The 21,819-nt window shown below is 56.6% G+C and overlaps 1 protein-coding gene across 1 annotated transcript in view; it reads left to right on the plus strand.

Moving 5' to 3' along the window:
* The window catches only part of LOC137468101 (heat shock factor protein 1-like), a gene marked incomplete at both ends in the record, with an annotated part of 28,668 nt that extends 9,945 nt beyond the window's left edge, over nt 1-18,723 (plus strand). The window contains 4 exons of the mRNA XM_068179462.1: nt 2,810-2,937; nt 5,916-6,140; nt 14,468-14,570; nt 18,533-18,723. Coding sequence (XP_068035563.1) covers nt 2,810-2,937; nt 5,916-6,140; nt 14,468-14,570; nt 18,533-18,723 — 647 coding nt within the window. The remainder of the gene's footprint in view (nt 1-2,809; nt 2,938-5,915; nt 6,141-14,467; nt 14,571-18,532) is intronic.
* Nucleotides 18,724-21,819: the final 3,096 nt, after the last annotated feature.

Below are 21,819 nucleotides of genomic sequence, written 5' to 3' on the forward strand. Positions count from 1 at the left end.
GCCGTTCCCGGCGCCATTCCCCATGTTCCTTGTGCCGTTTCCGGTGCCGTTCCATTGCCATTCCCGGTGCCATTCCCCGCATTCCCGGTGCCATTCCCGGTGTTCTCGGTGCCATTCCCGGTGCCATTCCCGGTGCCGTTCCCTGTGTTCCCGGTGCCATTCCTGGTGCCATTCCCCATGTTCCTTGTGCCGTTCCCGCTGCCATTCCCGGTGTTCCCAGTGCCATTCCTGACGCCATTCCCGGTGCCGTTCCTGGCGCCATTCCCCATGTTCCTTGTGTCGTTCCCGCTGCCGTTCCCGGTGTTCCCGGTGCCATTCCTGATGCCATTCCCAATGCCATTCCCAGTGTTCCCGGTGCCGTTCCCGCTGCCATTCCCGGTGTTCCCGTTGCCATTCCTGACGCCATTCCCAATGCCGTTCCCCGCGTTCCCGGTGCCGTTCCCGGCGCCATTCCCCATGTTCCTTGTGCCGTTCCCGGTGCCATTCCCGGTGTTCCCAGGGCCATTCCTGACGACATTCCCGATGCCGTTCCCCGCGTTCCCGGTGCCGTTCCCAGCGCCTTTCCCAGTGTTCCCGCTGCCATTCCCGGTGTTCCCGGTGCCATTCCTGACGCCATTCCCGGTGCCATTCCCGGCGCCATTCCCCATGTTCCTTGTGTTGTTCCCGCTGCCGTTCCCGCTGCCATTCCCGGTGTTCCCGGTGCCATTCCCGATGCCATTCCCGGTGCCGTTCCCAGCGTTCCGCTGCCGTTCCCGGTGCCATTCCCGGTGTTCCCGGTGCCATTCCTGACACCATTCCCAATGCCATTCCCAGTGTTCCCGGTGCCATTCCCGGTGGCATTCCCCATGTTCCTTGTGCCGTTCCCGCTGCCATTCCTGGTGCCATTCCCAGTGCCATTCCCAGTGCCGTTCCCGCTGCCGTTCCCGCTGCCATTCCCGGTGTTCCCGGTGCCATTCCTGACGCCATTCCCGGTGCCGTTCCCCGCGTTCCCGGTGCCGTTCCCGCTGCCATTCCCGGTGTTCCCAGTGCCATTCCTGATGCCATTCCTGGTGCCGTTCCCCGCGTTCCCGGTGCCGTTCCCGCTGCCATTCCCCGCGTTCCCGGTGCCATTCCTGGTGCCATTCCCCATGTTCCTTGTGCTGTTCCCGCTGCCATTCCCGCTGCCATTCCCGGTGTTCCCGGTGCCATTCCCGACGCCATTCCCGGTGCCGTCCCCCGCGTTCCCGCTGCCGTTCCCGGCGCCATTCCCGGTGTTCCCGGTGCCGTTCCTGGTGCCGTTCCCGCTGCCATTCCCGGTGTTCCCGGTGCCATTCCCGACACCATTCCCGGTGCCGTTCCCAGCGTTCCGGTGCCGTTCCCGTCGCCATTCCCGGTGTTCCCGGTGCCATTCCTGACGCCATTCCCGATGCCGTTCCCCATGTTCCTTGTGCCGTTCCTGCTGCCATTCCCGGTGTTCCCGGTGCCATTCCTGACGCCATTCCCGATGCCGTTCCCGCTGCCATTCCCGGTGTTCCCGGTGCCATTCCTGACGCCATTCCCGGTGCCGTTCCCGGCGTTCCCGCTGCCGTTCCTGCTGCCGTTCCCGGTGTTCCCGTTGCCATTCCTGACACCATTCCCGATGCCGTTCCCCGCGTTCCCGGTGCCGTTCCCGGCGCCATTCCCCATGTTCCTTGTGCCGTTCCCAGTGCTGTTCCCGCTGCCATTCCCAGTGTTCCCAGTGCCATTCCTGACACCATTCCCAATGCCATTCCCAGTGTTCCCGGTGCCATTCCCGGTGGCATTCCCCATGTTCCTTGTGCCGTTCCCGCTGCCGTTCCTGGTGCCATTCCCAGTGCCATTCCCAGCGCCATTCCCGGTGCCGTTCCCGCTGCCATTCCCGGTGTTCCCGGTGCAATTCCTGACGCCATTCCCAACGCCATTCCCCGCGTTCCCGGTGCCGCTCCCGGCGCCATTCCCGGTGTTCCCGGTGCCATTCCCGACACCATTCCCGGTGCCGTCCCCCGCGTTCCCGCTGCCGTTCCCGGCGCCATTCCCGGTGTTCCCGGTGCCGTTCCTGGTGCCGTTCCCCATGTTCCTTGTGCCGTTCCCGCTGCCATTCCCGCTGCCATTCCCAGTGTTCCCGGTGCCATTCCCGGTGTTCCCGTTGCCATTCCTGACGCCATTCCCGGTGCCGTTCCCGGCGCCATTCCCCATGTTCCTTGTGTCGTTCCCGCTGCCATTCCCGGTGTTCCCGGTGCCATTCCTGATGCCATTCCCAATGCCATTCCCCGTGTTCCCGCTGCCGTTCCCGCTGCCATTCCCAGTGTTCTCGGTGCCATTCCCGGCGCCATTCCCGGTGCCGTTCCCGGCGCCATTCCCCATGTTCCTTGTGCCATTCCCGCTGCCATTCCCGGTGTTCCCGGTGCCATTCCTGATGCCATTCCCAATGCCATTCCCCACGTTCCCGGTGCCGTTCCCGGCGCCATTCCCCATGTTCCTTGTGCCGTTCCCGGTGCCGTTCCCGCTGCCATTCCCGGTGCCATTCCTGACGCCATTCCCGGTGCCGTTCCCAGCGTTCCCGGTGCCGTTCCCGGCGCCATTCCCAGTGTTCCCGGTGCCGTTCCCAGCGTTCCCGCTGCCATTCCCGGTGTTCCCGGTGCCATTCCCGATGCCATTCCCGGTGCCGTTCCCCGCGTTCCCAGTGCCGTTCCCGCTGCCGTTCCCGCTGCCATTCCCGGTGTTCCCGGTGCCATTCCCGACGCCATTCCCGGTGCCGTTCCCCGCGTTCCCGGTGCCGTTCCCGGCGCCATTCCCGGTGTTATTCCCGCAGGCCCCGCCCCCCGCCCGCTCGGGCCCGGCGCTGCTCCCGGCGGATCCGGGTCCCCCGCGCGCCATCGCCGACGTCACCGTCACCGAGCTGCCCCCGTCCAGCCCCGAGGGCTCGCCCGACCCCCGACCGCAGGTGGGAGGGAATTCCCGGGATTCCCTGGGAATGGCGCCGGGATTCCCCAAAAATTCCCTGGGAATGGGGCCGGGATTCCCGGAATTCCCTGGGAATGGCGCCGGGATTCCCGGAATTCCCTGGGAATGGGGCTGGGATTCCCAAAATTCCCTGGCAATGGGGGAAGTGGGGAGGGAATTCTGGGAATTCCCTGGGAATGGGGCTGGGATTTCCCAAAAAGTCCCTGGGAATGGGGCCGGGATTCCTGGAATTCCCTGGGAATGGGGGAAGTGGGGAGGAATTACCCAGAAATTCCCTGGGAATGGGGCTGGGATTTCCCAAAAATTCCCTGGGAATGTGGCTGGGATTCCCGGAATTCCCTGGGAATTGGGTCCCAGAATTCCCTGGGAATGGGGCCGGGATTCCCGGAATTCCCTGGGAATGTGGCTGGGATTCCCGGAATTCCCTGGGAATGGGGCCGGGATTCCCGGAATTCCCTGGGAATGGGGGAAGTGGGGAGGAATTTCCCAGAAATTCCCTGGGAATGGGGCTGGGATTTCCCAAAAATTCCCTGGGAATGGGGGAAGTGGGGCTGGAATTCCGTAAATTCCCTGGGAATTGGGGGGCCAAAATTCCCTGGGAATGGGGGAGGTGGGGAGGGAATTCCCAAAATTCCCTGGGAATTGGGGGCCCAAAATTCCCTGGGAATGGGGGAGGTGGGGCTGGAATTCCGTAAATTCCCTGGGAATGGGGGAGGTGGGCGGGATGGAGGTGGGGCTGGGATCCCATTCCCGTTTTTCCTGTTTCCCGTTCCCATTTCCATTGTACATTCCCATTTCCTGTTCCCCATTCCCGTTTTTGCCATTCCCATTTTCCTTTCCCATTTCCCATTTTTCCCATTCCTATTTTTCATTCCCATTCCCATTTCCTTATCCATTCCCATTCCCATTTCCCATTTTTCCCATTCCCATTTCCCATTTTTCCCATTCCCATTTCCCCTTCCAATTCCCCATTCCCATTCCCCATTCCCATTTCCCATTCCCTTTCCCATTCCTGGTTTCCCATTCCCATTTCCTCTTTTTCACTCCCATTTTTCCCGTTCCCATTTTTCCCATTCCCGTTCCCCATTCCCGTTTCCCGTATCCATTCCCATTCCCGTTTGCCATTTCCCATTTTTCCCATTCCCATTTCCAATTCCCCTTCCCATTCCTGGTTTCCCGTTCCCATTTTTCCCATCTCCTATTCCCACTTTTCCCATTCCCATTCCCATTCCCATTCCTATTTTTCCTGTTTCTTTTTCCCATTTCCTATTTGTCCTTTCCCATTATTCCTATTATTCCCCTTCCCCATTCCCACATTTCCCATTCATTTCCTGTTCCCCATTCCCATTTTTCCAATTTTTCCCATTTCCCGTTCCCATTTTCCCCATTTCTCATTCTCATTCCCCATTCCTGTTTTTCCATTCCCACTTTTCCCATTCCCATTCCCACTTTTCCAAATTCCCATTCCCATTTTCCCATTCCCCATTCCCATTCCCATTTTTCCTATTCCCATTTTCCCCATTTCCCATTCCCATTTTCCATTCCCTTTTCCCATTTCTCATTCCTGTTTTTCCCATTTTTCCTATTTTTCCCATTGTTCCCATTTTCCATTCCCATTCCTAATTTTTCCACTTTTCCCATTCCCATTCTTCCCATTCCCTTTTCCCTTTTCCCATTCCCATTTTTCCCATTCCCACTTTTCCAAATTCCCATTCCCACTTTTCCCATTTCCCATTCTCATTCCCATTTTTCCCATTCCCATTTTTCCCATTCTCATTTCCCATTTTCCCGTTTCCCATTGCCATTTTTCCATTCCCACTTTTCCCATTTCCCATTCCCATTTTTCGCATTCCCTATTCCCGTTTTTCCCATTCCCATTTTCCCATTCCCCATTCCCATTCCCATTTTTCCCATTCCCTTTTCCCATTTCTCATTCCCATTTGTCCCATTCCCCATTCCCACTTTTCCCATTCCCATTCCCCATTCCCATTTTCCCCATTGCCCATTCCCATCTTCCTGTCTCCATTCCCATTTTTCCCATTTTTCCTGGTTCCCACTCTTCCCGTTCCCCATTCCCATTTTCCCCACTTCTCCCGTTCCCCATTCCCACTTTTCCAATTCCCATTTTTCCAATTCCCATTCCCTTTTCCCATTTCTCATTCCCATTTTTCGCATTCCCCATTCCCATTTCCCATTCCCATTTTCCCCATTCCCATTTTCCCCGTTCCCCATTCCCATTTTCCCCGTTCCCCATTCCCACTTTTCCCGTTCCCCATTCCCACTTTTCCCATTCCCATTTTTCCCATTCCCACTTTTCCAAATTCCCGTTCCCTTTTCCCATTTCTCATTCCCATTTTTCCCATTCCCCATTCCCATTTCCCATTCCCATTTTCCCCATTCCCATTTTCCCCGTTCCCCATTCCCATTTTCCTGTCTCCATTCCCATTTTCCCCATTTCCCATTCCCACTTTTCCCATTCCCATTTCCATTTTCCCCATTTCCCATTCCCACTTTTCCCGTTCCCCATTCCCACTTTTCCCATTCCCATTTTCCCCATTCCCCATTCCCACTTTTCCCATTCCCATTTTCCCCATTGCCCATTCCCACTTTTCCCGTTCCCCATTCCCATTTTTCCCATTCCCATTTTCCCCATTCCCACTTTTCCCATTCCCATTCCCATTTTCCCCATTTCCCATTCCCACTTTTCCCATTCCCATTTCCATTTTCCCCATTTCCCATTCCCACTTTTCCCGTTCCCCATTCCCATTTTCCCCATTTTTCCCGTTCCCCATTCCCATTTTCCCCATTTCCCATTCCCACTTTTCCCGTTCCCCATTCCCATTTTCCCCATTGCCCATTCCCACTTTTCCCGTTCCCCATTCCCATTTTCCCCACTTTTCCCGTTCCCCATTCCCACTTTTCCCGTTTTTTTTCCCGTGTTTTTCCCCCCTCAGGAGCAGCCCGGCCATCCGGATCAAGGAGGAGCCTCCCAGCCCCACGCGGAGCCCGCAGCTGGAGGAGCCCAAGAACGCCGGGAATTCCGGGAATCCCGGGAATTCCGAGACGCCCCTGTCCCCCTCCACCTTCATCGACTCCATCCTGCGGGAGAACGACTCCGGAGCCGCTCCCGGGAATCCCCAATCCCAGGAAAAGTGCCTGAGCGTCGCCTGCCTCGACAAGTGAGCCCCAGGGAGCGGGAGCGGGGCGGAATTCCCAAAATTCCCAACGTTTCCGGTTTCCCGACCCCGTTTCCCAGTGTTCTCGACGTTCCCCATCCCCAGGATTCCCAACATTCCCAGTTTCCCGACCCCATTCCCCATTTTCTCGATGTTCCTGATCCCAATCCTGGTTTCCCAGAATTCCCATTCCCAATTTCCTGCTGGCATTCCCGGTGTTCCCAATCCCACTCCCGGTTTCCTGATCCAGGTTTTCCGTTCCCAGCGTCCCAATCCCAGTTTCCCAGAATTCCCGTTCCCAGCCCTGATCCCGTTCCGGTTTCCAGGAATTCCTGGTTCCGGTTTCCCGGAATTCCCGTTCCTGGTTTCCTGACCCCGTTTCCCGGTGTTCCCGATCCCAATCCCGCTTTCCTGTCCTCAGTTTCCCGCTGCCATTCCCGGTGTTCCTGCTGCCATTCACGGTGTTCCCAATCCCGGTTTCCCAGAATTCCTGTTCCCGGTTTCCTGCTGGTGTTCCCGGTGTTCCCAATCCCGGTTTCCCGGAATTCCCGTTCCCAGCCCTGATCCCGTTCCGGTTTCCTGGAGTTCCCGTTCCCGGTTTCCCAGAATTCCCGTTCCTGGTTTCCCAATCCAAATCCCGCTTTCCGGTCCTCAGTTTCCCGCTGCCATTCCCGGTGTTCCCAATCCCGGTTTCCCGGAATTCCCGTTCCCAGCCCTGATCACGTTCCGGTTTCCTGGAATTCCTGTTCCCGGTTTCCTGCTGCCATTCCCGGTGTTCCCAGTGTTCCCAATCCCGGTTTCCCAGAATTCCCGTTCCCAGCCCTGATCCCGTTCCGGTTTCCAAGAATTCCTGTTCCCGGTTTCCCGGAATTCCCGTTCCTGGTTTCCTGACCCCGTTTCCCGGTGTTCCCGATCCCAATCCCGCTTTCCTGTCCTCAGTTTCCCGCTGCCATTCCTGGTGTTCCTGCTGCCATTCCCGGTGTTCCCAATCCCGGTTTCCCGGAATTCCCGTTCCCAGCCCTGATCCCGTTCCGGTTTCCTGGAATTCCCGTTCCCGGTTTCCCGATCCCAATCCCGCCTTCCTGTCCTCAGTTTCCCGCTGCCATTCCTGGTGTTCCCAATCCCAGTTTCCCAGAACTCCCGTTCCCGGTTTCCTGCTGCCATTCCCGGTGTTCCCGGTGTTCTCAATCCCGGTTTCCCAGAATTCCCGTTCCCAGCCCTGATCCCGTTCCGGTTTCCTGGAATTCCTGTTCCCGGTTTCCTGGAATTCCCGTTCCTGGTTTCCCGATCCCAATCCCGCTTTCCGGTCCTCAGTTTCCCGCTGCCATTCCCGGTTTCCTGCTGCCATTCCCGGTGTTCCTGGCGTTTCCGATCCCATTCCCGGTTTCCCAGAATTCCCATTCCCAGTTTCCCAATCCCGTTTTCCCATTCCCAGTTTCCTGACCCGCTGTTCCCAATCCCAATCCCGTTTTCCCGTTATTCCTGGTTTCCTGACCCTGTTCCTTCCCGGTGTTCCCCATCCTGTTCCCGGTTTCCCGGAATTCCCAATCCCGGTTTCCAGTTATTCCCATGATTCCCGATGTTATTCCCAGAGTACTTCCCGACCCCGTTCATTCCCGGTGTTTTTCCCGGTCATTCCCGGTGTTTTTCCCATCGTTCATTCTCGTTGTTCATTCCCACTATTCCCGGTGTTGTTCATTCCCGGTGTTTTTCCCGTTCATTCCCGGTGTTTTTCCCGGTGTCATTAATTCCCATTGTTCATTCCCGCTATTCCCGGTGTTGTTCATTCCCGGTGTTTTTCCCGGTGCCGTTCATTCCCGTTGCTGTTCCCTCAGGGTGTTTTTCCTGGTCATTCCCGGTGTTTTTCCCATTCATTCCCGGTGTTTTTCCCGGTCATTCCCGGTGTTTTTCCCATCGTTCATTCCCGTTGTTCATTCCCACTATTCCCGGTGCCGTTCATTCCCAGTGTTTTTCCCATCGTTCATTCCCGTTGTTCATTCCCACTATTCCCGGTGTTGTTCATTCCCGGTGTTTTTCCCGGTGCCGTTCATTCCCGTTGCTGTTCCCTCCCGGTGTTTTTCCCGTTCATTCCCGGTGTTTTTCCTGTTCATTCCCGGTGTTTTTCCCATTCATTCCCGGTGTTTTTCCTGTTCATTCCCGTTGTTTTTCCCATTCATTCCTGGCGTTTTTCCCATTCATTCCCGGTGTTTTTCCCATTCATTCCCGGTGGTTTTCCCGGTCATTCCCGGTGTTTTTCCCATTCATTCCCAGTGTTTTTCCCGTTCAATCCCGGTGGTTTTCCCATCGTTCATTCCCATTCATTCCCACTATTCCCGGTGTTTTTCCCGGTGTTGTTAATTCCCATTGTTCATTCCCACTATTCCCGTTGCTGTTCCTTCCCGGTGTTTTTCCTGTTCATTCCCAGGTTTTTTTCCCATTCATTCCCGGTTTTTTTCCCATTCACTCCCGGTGTTTTTCCTGTTCACTCCCGGTGTTTTTCCCGGTCATTCCCGGTGTTTTTCCCATCGTCATTCATTCCTGCTGTTGTTCACGCCGGCTGTCGTTCATTCCCGGTGTTTTTTCCGTTGGTTCCTGTTCATTCCCGGTGTTTTCTCCGTTCCCGTTCGTTCCCGTTCCCGTTGTTCATTCCCGTTGTTCATTCCCATCGACTCCCGCCGTTATTCCCGTTATTCCAGTTTGTTCCGTTGCCGTTCATTCCCGGTGCCGTTCCCGTCATTCCCGTTGCCTGCCGGCGTTGTTCCCGGTGCCATTCCCGGTGTCATTCCCATTCTTCATTCCCGTGGTTCATTCCCGGTGTCTGTCATTCCCGGTGCCGCTCATTCCTGGTGTCATTCCCGTTATTCCCGTTATTCCCGGTTTCCGTCATTCCTGGCGTCTGTCATTCCTGTTGCCCACGCTCATTCCCGGTGCCATTCCCGGTGTTTTTCCCGTTTTTCCGGCAGGTCGGAGCTGAACGAGCACCTGGACTCGGTGGTTCCGTCGTTCCCGGTGCCATTCCCGGTGTTTTTCCCCGTTTTTTCCGGCAGGTCGGAGCCGAGCGAGCACCTGGACTCGGTGGTTCCGATATTCCCGGTGCCATTCCCGGTGTTTTTCCCATTTTTCCGGCAGGTCGGAGCTGAATGAGCACCTGGACTCGGTGGTTCCGATATTCCCGGTTCCATTCCCTGCGCCATTCCCAGTGTCATTCCCGGTGTTTTTCCCGTTTTTCCGGCAGGTCGGAGCTGAACGAGCACCTGGACTCAGTGGTTCCGATATTCCCGGTGCCATTCCCGGTGTTTTTTCCGGCAGGTCGGAGCTGAACGAGCACCTGGACTCGGTGGTTCCGTTGTTCCCGGTGCCATTCCCAGTGTTTTTCCCGGTGTTTTTTCCGGCAGGTTGGAGCTGAGCGAGCACCTGGACTCGGTGGTTCCGTCGTTCCCGGTGCCATTCCCGGTGCCATTCCCGGTGTTTTTCCCGTTTTTCCGGCAGGTCGTAGCCGAGCGAGCACCTGGACTCGGTGGTTCCGTCGTTCCCGGTGCCATTCCCGGTGCCATTCCCGGTGTTTTTCCCGTTTTTTCCGGCAGGTCGGAGCAGAACGAGCACCTGGACTCGGTGGTTCCGATATTCCCGGTGCCATTCCCAGTGCCATTCCCGGTGTTTTTCCCGTTTTTCCGGCAGGTCGGAGCTGAACGAGCACCTGGACTCGGTGGTTCCGATATTCCCGGTGCCATTCCCGGTGTTTTTTCCGGCAGGTCGGAGCTGAACGAGCACCTGGACTCGGTGGTTCCGTCGTTCCCGGTGCCATTCCCGGTGTTTTTCCCGTTTTTTCCGGCAGGTCGGAGCTGAACGAGCACCTGGACTCGGTGGTTCCGTCGTTCCCGGTGCCATTCCCGGTGCCATTCCCGGTGTTTTTCCCGTTTTTCTGGCAGGTCGGAGCTGAACGAGCACCTGGACTCAGTGGTTCCGTCGTTCCCGGTGCCATTCCCGGTGCCATTCCCGGTGTTTTTTCCGGCAGGTCGGAGCTGAGCGAGCACCTGGACTCGGTGGTTCCGTCGTTCCCGGCGCCATTCCCGGTGCCATTCCCGGTGTTTTTCCCGTTTTTTCCGGCAGGTTGGAGCTGAGCGAGCACCTGGACTCGGTGGTTCCAATATTCCCAGCGCCATTCCCGGTGCCATTCCCGGTGTTTTTCCTGTTTTTTTCCGGCAGGTCGGAGCTGAACGAGCACCTGGACTCGGTGGTTCCGATATTCCCTGCGCCATTCCCAGTGTCATTCCCGGTGTTTTTCCCGTTTTTTCCGGCAGGTCGGACCTGAACGAGCACCTGGACTCGGTGGTTCCAATATTCCCGGCGCCATTCCCGGTGCCATTCCCGGTGTTTTTCCCCGTTTTTTCCGGCAGGTCGGAGCTGAACGAGCACCTGGACTTGGTGGTTCCGTCGTTCCCGGTGCCATTCCCGGTGCCATTCCCGGTGTTTTTTCCCGTTTTTTCCGGCAGGTCGGAGCTGAACGAGCACCTGGACTCGGTGGTTCCGATATTCCCGGTGCCATTCCCGGTGCCATTCCCGGTGTTTTTTCCGGCAGGTCGGAGCTGAACGAGCACCTGGACTCCGTGGTTCCGTCGTTCCCGGTGCCATTCCCGGTGCCATTCCCGGTGTTTTTTCTGGCAGGTCGGAGCTGAGCGAGCACCTGGACTCGGTGGTTCCAATATTCCCGGTTCCATTCCCTGCGCCATTCCCAGTGTCATTCCCGGTGTTTTTCCCGTTTTTCCGGCAGGTCGTAGCCGAGCGAGCACCTGGACTCGGTGGTTCCGTCGTTCCCGGTGCCATTCCCGGTGTTTTTCCCCGTTTTTCCGGCAGGTCGGAGCTGAACGAGCACCTGGACTCGGTGGTTCCGTCGTTCCCGGTGCCATTCCCGGTGTTTTTTCCGGCAGGTCGGAGCTGGACAAGCACCTGGACTCGGTGGTTCCGATATTCCCGGTGCCATTCCCGGTGTTTTTCCCGGTGTTTTTTCCGGCAGGTCGTAGCCGAACGAGCACCTGGACTCGGTGGTTCCGTCGTTCCCTGCGCCATTCCCGGTGTCATTCCCGGTGCTTTTCCCGTTTTTCCGGCAGGTCGTAGCCGAGCGAGCACCTGGACTCGGTGGTTCCAATATTCCCGGTGCCATTCCCGGTGCCATTCCCGGTGTTTTTTCCGGCAGGTCGGAGCTGAACGAGCACCTGGACTCGGTGGTTCCGTCGTTCCCGGTGCCATTCCCGGTGCCATTCCCGGTGTTTTTCCTATTTTTCCGGCAGGTCGGAACTGAACGAGCACCTGGACTCGGTGGTTCCGATATTCCCGGTGCCATTCCCGGTGTTTTTCCCGGTGTTTTTCCCATTTTTTCCGGCAGGTCGTAGCCGAGCGAGCACCTGGACTCGGTGGTTCCGTCGTTCCTGGTGCCATTCCCGGTGCCATTCCCGGTGTTTTTCCCGTTTTTCCAGCAGGTCGGAGCTGAACGAGCACCTGGACTCGGTGGTTCCAATATTCCCGGTGCCATTCCCGGTGCCATTCCCGGTGTTTTTCCCATTTTTCCGGCAGGTCGTAGCCGAGCGAGCACCTGGACTCGGTGGTTCCGTCGTTCCTGGTGCCATTCCCGGTGCCATTCCCGGTGTTTTTCCCGTTTTTCCAGCAGGTCGGAGCTGAACGAGCACCTGGACTCGGTGGTTCCGTCGTTCCCGGTGCCATTCCCGGTGTTTTTCCTGTTTTTTCCGGCAGGTCGGAGCTGAACGAGCACCTGGACTCGGTGGTTCCGATATTCCCTGCGCCATTCCCAGTGTCATTCCCGGTGTTTTTCCCGTTTTTTTCCGGCAGGTCGGACCTGAACGAGCACCTGGACTCGGTGGTTCCAATATTCCCGGCGCCATTCCCGGTGCCATTCCCGGTGTTTTTTCCCGTTTTTTCCGGCAGGTCGGAGCTGAACGAGCACCTGGACTTGGTGGTTCCGTCGTTCCCGGTGCCATTCCCGGTGCCATTCCCGGTGTTTTTCCCGTTTTTCCGGCAGGTCGGAGCTGAACGAGCACCTGGACTCGGTGGTTCCGATATTCCCGGTGCCATTCCCGGTGCCATTCCCGGTGTTTTTTCCGGCAGGTCGGAGCTGAACGAGCACCTGGACTCCGTGGTTCCGTCGTTCCCGGTGCCATTCCCGGTGCCATTCCCGGTGTTTTTTCTGGCAGGTCGGAGCTGAGCGAGCACCTGGACTCGGTGGTTCCAATATTCCCGGTTCCATTCCCTGCGCCATTCCCAGTGTCATTCCCGGTGTTTTTCCCGTTTTTCCGGCAGGTCGTAGCCGAGCGAGCACCTGGACTCGGTGGTTCCGTCGTTCCCCGGTGCCATTCCCGGTGTTTTTCCCGTTTTTCCGGCAGGTCGGAGCTGAACGAGCACCTGGACTCGGTGGTTCCGTCGTTCCCGGTGCCATTCCCGGTGTTTTTTTCCGGCAGGTCGGAGCTGGACAAGCACCTGGACTCGGTGGTTCCGATATTCCCGGTGCCATTCCCGGTGTTTTTCCCGGTGTTTTTTCCGGCAGGTCGTAGCCGAACGAGCACCTGGACTCGGTGGTTCCGTCGTTCCCTGCGCCATTCCCGGTGTCATTCCCGGTGCTTTTCCCGTTTTTCCGGCAGGTCGTAGCCGAGCGAGCACCTGGACTCGGTGGTTCCAATATTCCCGGTGCCATTCCCGGTGCCATTCCCGGTGTTTTTTCCGGCAGGTCGGAGCTGAACGAGCACCTGGACTCGGTGGTTCCGTCGTTCCCCGGTGCCATTCCCGGTGCCATTCCCGGTGTTTTTCCTATTTTTCCGGCAGGTCGGAACTGAACGAGCACCTGGACTCGGTGGGTTCCGATATTCCCGGTGCCATTCCCGGTGTTTTTCCCGGTGTTTTTCCCATTTTTCCGGCAGGTCGTAGCCGAGCGAGCACCTGGACTCGGTGGTTCCGTCGTTCCTGGTGCCATTCCCGGTGCCATTCCCGGTGTTTTTTCCCGTTTTTCCAGCAGGTCGGAGCTGAACGAGCACCTGGACTCGGTGGTTCCAATATTCCCGGTGCCATTCCCGGTGCCATTCCCGGTGTTTTTCCCATTTTTCCGGCAGGTCGTAGCCGAGCGAGCACCTGGACTCGGTGGTTCCGTCGTTCCTGGTGCCATTCCCGGTGCCATTCCCGGTGTTTTTCCCCGTTTTTCCAGCAGGTCGGAGCTGAACGAGCACCTGGACTCGGTGGTTCCGTCGTTCCCCGGTGCCATTCCCGGTGTTTTTCCCGTTTTTCCGGCAGGTCGGAGCTGAACGAGCACCTGGACTCGGTGGTTCCGATATTCCCGGCACCATTCCCGGTGCCATTCCCGGTGTTTTTCCCGTTTTTTCCGGCAGGTCGGAGCTGAACGAGCACCTGGACTCGGTGGTTCCGTCGTTCCCGGCGTCGTTCCCGGCGCCATTCCCGGTGTTTTTCCCGTTTTTCCGGCAGGTCGTAGCCGAGCGAGCACCTGGACTCGGTGGTTCCGTCGTTCCCGGTGCCATTCCCGGTGCCATTCCTGGTGTTTTTTCCGGCAGGTCGGAGCTGAGCGAGCACCTGGACTCGGTGGTTCCGATATTCCCGGTGCCATTCCCGGTGCCATTCCCGGTGTTTTTCCCGTTTTTCCGGCAGGTTGGAGCTGAACGAGCACCTGGACTCGGTGGTTCCGTCGTTCCCGGTGCCATTCCCGGTGCCATTCCTGGTGTTTTTCCCGTTTTTTTCCGGCAGGTCGGAGCCGAACGAGCACCTGGACTCGGTGGTTCCGATATTCCCGGTTCCATTCCCTGCGCCATTCCCAGTGTCATTCCCGGTGTTTTTCCCGTTTTTTCCGGCAGGTCGGAGCTGGACGAGCACCTGGACTCGGTGGTTCCGATATTCCCGGCGCCATTCCCGGTGCCATTCCCGGTGTTTTTCCCATTTTTTCCGGCAGGTCGTAGCCGAGCGAGCACCTGGACTCGGTGGTTCCGTCGTTCCCGGTGCCATTCCCGGTGTCATTCCCGGTGTTTTTCCCGTTTTTCCGGCAGGTCGGAGCTGAGCGAGCACCTGGACTCGGTGGTTCCGTCGTTCCCGGTGCCATTCCCGGTGCCATTCCCGGTGTTTTTTCCCGTTTTTTTCCGGCAGGTTGTAGCTGAGCGAGCACCTGGACTGGGTGGTTCCGTCGTTCCCGGTGCCATTCCCGGTGCCATTCCCGGTGTTTTTCCCGTTTTTCCGGCAGGTTGTAGCTGAGCGAGCACCTGGACTGGGTGGTTCCGTCGTTCCCGGTGCCATTCCCGGTGTTTTTTCCCCGTTTTTTCCGGCAGGTCGGAGCTGAACGAGCACCTGGACTCGGTGGACTCCAGCCTGGAGAACCTGCAGGCGCTGCTCAGCTCCCACGGCTTCAGCATGGACAGCGCCCTGCTGGACGTGAGCGACCCGGAATTCCCGGAAAAAACCGGGAACGCCCGAGCGGGAAACCCCGAAACTCCCGACCGGGGATTCCTGGTGGACGCGAGCGACCCGGAATTCCCGGAAAAAACCGGGAACGCCCGAGCGGGAAACCCCGAAACTCCCGACCGGGGATTCCCGCCGGACGCGAGCGACACGGAATTCCCGGAAAAACCAGGAACGCCCGAGCGGGAAACCCCGAAACTCCCGACCGGGGATTCCCGCCGGACGCGAGCGACCCGGAATTCCCGGAAAAAACCGGGAACGCCCGACCAGGAAACCCCAAAACTCCCGACCGGGGATTCCTGGTGGACGCGAGCGACACGGAATTCCCGGAAAAAACCGGGAACGCCCGAGCGGGAAACCCCGAAACTCCCGACCGGGGATTCCCGGTGGACGCGAGCGACCCGGAATTCCCGGAAAAACCGGGAACGCCCGAGCGGGAAACCCCGAAACTCCCGACCGGGAATTCCTGCAAATCCAATTGGGAGATCCCAAAACTCCAGCTGGGAATTCTCGGGATCCCAGCCCATTCCCAGCGGGAATTTTCGGGATAAACCCGCCCTGATCCAGGAATTGCCCAAGGGATAATTCCTGGAATATTCCCAATGAGAATTCCCGGGATCCCAGCCTGTTCCCAGTGGGAATTCCCAGGTCAGGGAATTCCCGGGATCCCGGCCCATTCCCACTGGGAATTCCCGGGATCCCAGCCCGTTCCCAGTGGGAATTCCCAGAATCCCGGCCTGTTCCCAGTGGGAATTCCCAAAAAAAGCCCCGGGAGTCTCTGGGAATCGAAGACGGAGATTTGGGAATGGAGCCCTGGGGGCTCTTCCTGATGGGAATGGGGTCAGAAAAACGGGAATTCCCACTGGGAATGGGCCGGGATCCCGGGAATTCCCATTGGGAATGGGCTGGGATTCCGGGAATTCCCATTGGGAATGGGCTGGGATTCCGGGAATTCCCTCTGGGAATGGGCCGGGATCCCAGGAATTCCCAGTGGGAACGGGCTGGGATCCCGGGAATTCCCACTGGGAATGGGCTGGGATCCTGGGAATTCCCACTGGGAACGGGCTGGGATCCCGGGAATTCCCACTGGGAACAGGCCGGGATCCCAGGAATTCCCACTGGGAACGGGCTGGGATCCCGGGAATTCCCACTGGGAACAGGCCGGGATCCCGGGAATTCCCACTGGGAATGGGCTGGGATCCTGGGAATTCCCACTGGGAACGGGCTGGGATCCCGGGAATTCCCACTGGGAATGGGCTGGGATCCTGGGAATTCCCACTGGGAACGGGCTGGGATCCCGGGAATTCCCACTGGGAACAGGCCGGGATCCCAGGAATTCCCACTGGGAACGGGCTGGGATCCCGGGAATTCCCACTGGGAACAGGCCGGGATCCCGGGAATTCCCACTGGGAATGGGCTGGGATCCTGGGAATTCCCACTGGGAACGGGCTGGGATCCCGGGAATTCCCACTGGGAACGGGCTGGGATCCCGGGAATTCCCACTGGGAACGGGCTGGGATCCCGGGAATTCCCACTGGGAACGAGCTGGGATCCCGGGAATTCCCATTGGGAATGGGCTGGGATCCCGGGAATTCCCACTGGGAATGGGCTGGGATCCCGGGAATTCCCACTGGGAATGGGCTGGGATTCCGGGAATTCCCACTGGGAACGGGCTGGGATCCCGGGAATTCCCACTGGGAATGGGCCGGGATCCCGGGAATTCTCACTGGGATTGGGCTGGGATCCCGGGAATTCCCACTGGGAATATTCCAGGATTCATTCCCTGTCCCAGGAATTCCCACCGGGAATGGGCCGGGATCCCGGGAATTCCCTGCGTGGGTTTCTCCAAGGAATTCCAGCTGGGAATTTTCCAGGATCCCTTCCCTGGGTGGGTTTTTCCCGGGAATTCCCTGGCTTGGGACAGGTTTTTCCTGGGAATTCCGGGGCTTTTCCCAGGAATTCCCGTGCTCTGGGTGGGTTTTTCCCGGGAATTCTCAGGCTGGGGACTGATTTTTCCAAGAATTCCCCGTCTTGGAACAGATTTTTCCTGGGAATTCTCTGGCTCTGGACAGGTTTTTCCCAGGAATTCCCAGTTTTTTTCCAGAATTCCCTGACTCAGGACAGATTTTTCCCGGGAATTCCCACATTTGGGAATTTTCCTGGGAATTCCCATGCCTGGGGCAGGTTTTTCCCGGGAATTCCCACATTTGGGGTTTTCCAGGAATTCCCAGGATGGGGACAGGATTTTCCTGGGAATTCCCGTGCTCGGGGAGGGTTTTTCCCAGAAATTCCCACATTTGGGGAGGGTTTTTCCCGGGAATTCCCACATTTTGGGTTTTTCCGGGAATTCCTGTGCTTGAGTCGGGCTTTTCCCAGGAATTCCACATTTGGGGAGGGCTTTTCCTGGGAATTCCCACATTTGGGGTTTTTCCGGGAATTCCCACATTTTGGGGTTTTCCTGGGAATTCCCAGGATGGGGACAGGATTATCCCGGGAATTCCCACATTTTGGGGTTTTCCCGGGAATTCCCCTGCTTGGGGTGGGTTTTTCCCGGGAATTCCCACATTTGGGGTTTTTCCCGGGAATTCCCACATTAGGGGAGGGTTTTTCCCAGGAATTCCCACATTTCGGGAGGGTTTTTCCTGGGAATTCCCAGATTCAGGACAGATTTTCCCCTGGAATTCCAACATTTGGGGTTTTTCCCAGGAATTCCCACATTTGGGGTTTTTCCCAGGAATTCCCACATTTTGGGTTTTTCCTGGGAATTCCCAGATTCAGGACAGATTTTCCCCAGGAATTCCCACATTTGGGGTTTTTCCCGGGAATTCCCATGCTCGGGGTGGGTTTTCCCCGGGAATTCCCACATTTCGGGAGGGCTTTTCCCGGGAATTCTCACATTTGGATCGGGCTTGTCCCGGGAGTTCCCACATTTGGGGTTTTTCCCGGGAATTCCCACATTTTGGGTTTTCCCGGGAATTCCCCTGCTTGGGGTGGGTTTTCCCGGGAATTCCCACATTTGGGGTTTTTCCCGGGAATTCCCACATTTGGGGAGGGTTTTTCCCGGGAATTCTCACATTTGGGGTTTTTCCTGGGAATTTCCAGATTCGGGAAAGATTTTCCCCAGGAATTCCCACATTTTGGGTTTTTCCCAGGAATTCCACATTTGGGGCGGGTTTTTCCCAGGAATTCCCACATTTTGGTTTTTTCCCGGGAATTCTCCTGCTCGGGGTGGGTTTTCCCCCGGAATTCCCACATTTCGGGAGGGTTTTTCCCAGAAATTCCCACATTTCGGGAGGATTTTCCCCGGGAATTCTCACATTTGGGGCGGGTTTTTCCCGGGAATTCCCACATTTGGGGAGGGTTTTTCCCCGGAATTCCCACATTTGGGGTTTTTCCCGGGAATTCCCCTGCTCGGGGCGGGTTTTTCCCGGGAATTCCCACATTTGGGGCGGGTTTTTCCCAGGAATTCCCACATTTTGGTTTTTTCCCGGGAATTCTCCTGCTCGGGGTGGGTTTTCCCCGGAATTCCCACATTTCGGGAGGGTTTTTCCCAGAAATTCCCACATTTCGGGAGGATTTTCCCCGGGAATTCTCACATTTGGGGCGGGTTTTTCCCGGGAATTCCCACATTTGGGGAGGGTTTTTCCCCGGAATTCCCACATTTGGGGTTTTTCCCGGGAATTCCCCTGCTCGGGGCGGGTTTTTCCCGGGAATTCCCACATTTCGGGAGGGTTTTTCCCGGGAATTCCCACATTTTGGGTTTTCCTTGGAAGTCCCAGATTCAGGACAGATTTTCCCCGGGAATTCCCACATTTGGGGAGGGTTTTTCCCGGGAATTCCCACATTTGGGGCGGGTTTTTCCCGGGAATTCCCACATTTGGGGTTTTTCCCGGGAATTCCGCCGTTCCCGACGCCATTCCTGCTTTTCCCGGCAGCTCTTCAGCCCGTCCGTGGCGGTGCCGGACGTGACCCTGCCGGACCTGGACAGCAGCCTGGCCAGCGTGAGCGCAGCTCCGGGAATTCCCGGGAATTCCGGGAACCCCGGCGGGAGGGAGCCGGGAGCCACCCCCAGGAAAGGGAAATCCCGGTTTCCCAGCCCCTGGAATTCCCAAATCCCGATTTCCCAGCCCCTGGAATTCCCAAATCCCGGAATTCCCAAATCCCGGAATTCCCAGCCCCTGGAATTCCCAAATCCCGGAATTCCCAAATCTCAGATTTCACCGCCCCTGGAATTCCCAAATCCCGGAATTCCCATTCCCAAATCCCGGAATTCCCAGCCCCTGGAATTCCCAAATCCCGATTTCCCAGCCCCTGGAATTCCCAAATCCCGATTTCCCAGCCCCTGGAATTCCCAAATCCCGGAACTCCCAGCCCCTGGAATTCCCAAATCCCGGAATTCCCAAATCCCGGAATTCCCAGCCCCTGGAATTCCCAAATCCCGGAATTCCCAAATCTCAGATTTCACCGCCCCTGGAATTCCCAAATCCCGGAATTCCCATTCCCAAATCCCGGAATTCCCAGCCCCTGGAATTCCCAAATCCCAGATTTTCCAAATCCTGGGAATTCCCATTCCCAAATCCAAGAACTCCCAACCCCTAGAATTCCCAAATCTTGGAATTCCCATTCCCAAATCCCAGAATTCCCAGCCCCTGGAATTCCCAAATCCCGGAATTCCCAAATCTCAGATTTCACCGCCCCTGGAATTCCCGAATGCTGGAATTCCCATTCCCAAATCCCAGGTTTCCCAGCCCCTGGAATTCCCAAATCCCAGAATTCCCAGACCCTGGAATTCCCAAATCCCAAATCCCAGAATTCCCAGCCCCTGGAATTCCCAAATCCCGGAATTCCCAAATCTCAGATTTCACCGCCCCTGGAATTCCCGAATGCTGGAATTCCCATTCCCAAATTCCGGAATTCCCAGCCCCTGGAATTCCCAAATCCCAGATTTTCCAAATCCTGGGAATTTCCATTCCCAAATCCCAAATCCAAGAACTCCCAGCCCCTGGAATTCCCAAATCCCGGAATTCCCAGCCCCTGGAATTCCCATTCCCAAATCCCAGATTTCCCAGCCCCTGGAATTCCCATTCCCAAATCCCAGAATTCCCAGCCCCTGGAATTCCCAAATCCTGGTTTTCCAGCCCCTGGAATTCACAAATCCCAGAATTCCCAAATCCTGGGAATTCCCATTCCCAAATCCCAAATCCAAGAACTCCCAACCCCTGGAATTCCCATTCCCAAATCCCAGGTTTCCCAGCCCCTGGAATTCCCAAATACTGGAATTCCCAAATCCCAGAATTCCCAGCCCCTGGAATTCCCGAATCACAGATTATCCAACCCTAGAATTCCCAAATTCCGGAATTCTCGGCCCCTGGAATTCCAAAATCCTGGATTTTCCAGCCCCTGGAATTCCCAAATCCCAGATTTTCCAAATCCTGGGAATTCCCAAATTCCAGATTTCCCAGCCCCTGGAATTCCAAAATCCTGGATTTCCCAGCCCCTGGAATTCCCAAATCCCAGTAATTCCCTGGGAAGATCCCTGGATTTGGGGTCCAAATGGGAATTCCGTGGAAAATTCACCCCAAATCCCAGCTGGGATTTTCCCTGGAAAAGCCAAAAAGGATTTTTGGAGATTTGGGATTTTTTGGGATTTGGGATTTTTTTGGGATATTCCTGGATGGGATTTGGGATTTGGGATTTTTGGGATATTCCTGGGTTTTGGGATTTTTTGGGATATTCCTGGGTTTTGGGATTTTTTGGGATATTCCTGGAGTGGGTTTTGGGATTTTTTGGGATATTCCTGGGATTTGGGGATTTTTTTGGGATATTCCTGGGTTTTGGGATTTTTTGGGATATTCCTGGGTTTGGGATTTTTTGGGATATTCCTGGGATTTGGGGATTTTTTGGGATATTCCTGGGTTTTGGGATATTCCTGCGGTTTGGGATTTTTTGGGATATTCCTGGGATTTGGGATTTTTTGGGATATTCCTGGTATTTAGGATTTTTTGGGATATTCCTGGGATTGGGGATTTTTTTGGGATATTCCTGGGATTTGGGATTTGATTCTGGATATTCCTGGGATGATTTTGGGATATTCCTGGGATTTGGGATTTTTGGGATATTCCTGGGATTGGGGATTTTTTTTGGATATTCCTGGGTTTTGGGATTTTTTGGGATATTCCTGGGATTGGGATTTTTTGGGATATTCCTGGGTTTTGGGATTTTTTGGGATATTCCTGGTATTTAGGATTTTTTGGGATATTCCTGGGATTGGGGATTTTTTTGGATATTCCTGGGTTTTGGGATTTTCTGGGATATTCCTGGAGTGGGTTTTGGGATTTTTTTGGGATATTCCTGGGGTTTGGGATTTTTTGGGATATTCCGGGGGGGTTGGGTGGATCCCCTCATCCCCGCAGCCGCTCGGGAATTCCCGATCCCGCGGGATGGGGAGCGGGGGGATTTGGGGCTGGGAGGCGCCAGAATCCAGAGGGGAAATCCGGGATCGGGATCGGGGCTGGGATCGGGATCAGGTTTGGAATGGGATCGGGATCAGGATTGGGATCAGGATCGGGATTGGGATTGGGATTGGGACTGGGATCGGGATCAGGATTGGGACTGGGATTGGGATCGGGATCAGGATCGGGATCGGGATCAGGATCGGGATCAGGATCGGGGCTGGGATCGGGATCAGACTTGGAATGGGATTGGGATCGGGATCGGGGCTGGGATTGGGACTGGGATCGGGATGGGGATCAGGTTTGGAATGGGATCGGGATTGGGATTGGGATCAGGATCAGGATTGGGATCGGGGCTGGGATCGGGGCTGGGATCAGGATCAGACTTGGAATGGGATCGGGATCAGGATCAGTATTGGGATTAGGATCGGGATCGGGATCAGGGCTGGGATCGGGATCAGGATTGGAATGGGATTGGGATCGGGATCGGGACTGGGATCGGGATGGGGATCAGGTTTGGAATGGGATCAGGATCTTGATCAGGGCTGGGATCGGGATCGGGGCTGGGATCGGGATCAGTTTGGAATGGGATCGGGATCCGGATTGGGATTGGGATTGAGATTGGGATCGGGGCTGGGATCGGGATCAGACTTGGAATGGGATCAGGATTGGGACTGGGATCAGGATCAGGATTGGGATCAGGATCGGGGCTGGGATCGGGATCAGATTTGGAATGGGATCGGGATTGGGACCAGGATCAGGATCGGATC

This window comes from Anomalospiza imberbis, unplaced genomic scaffold (assembly GCF_031753505.1).
Source record: "Anomalospiza imberbis isolate Cuckoo-Finch-1a 21T00152 unplaced genomic scaffold, ASM3175350v1 scaffold_996, whole genome shotgun sequence".
Taxonomy (NCBI): Eukaryota; Metazoa; Chordata; class Aves; order Passeriformes; family Viduidae; genus Anomalospiza; species Anomalospiza imberbis.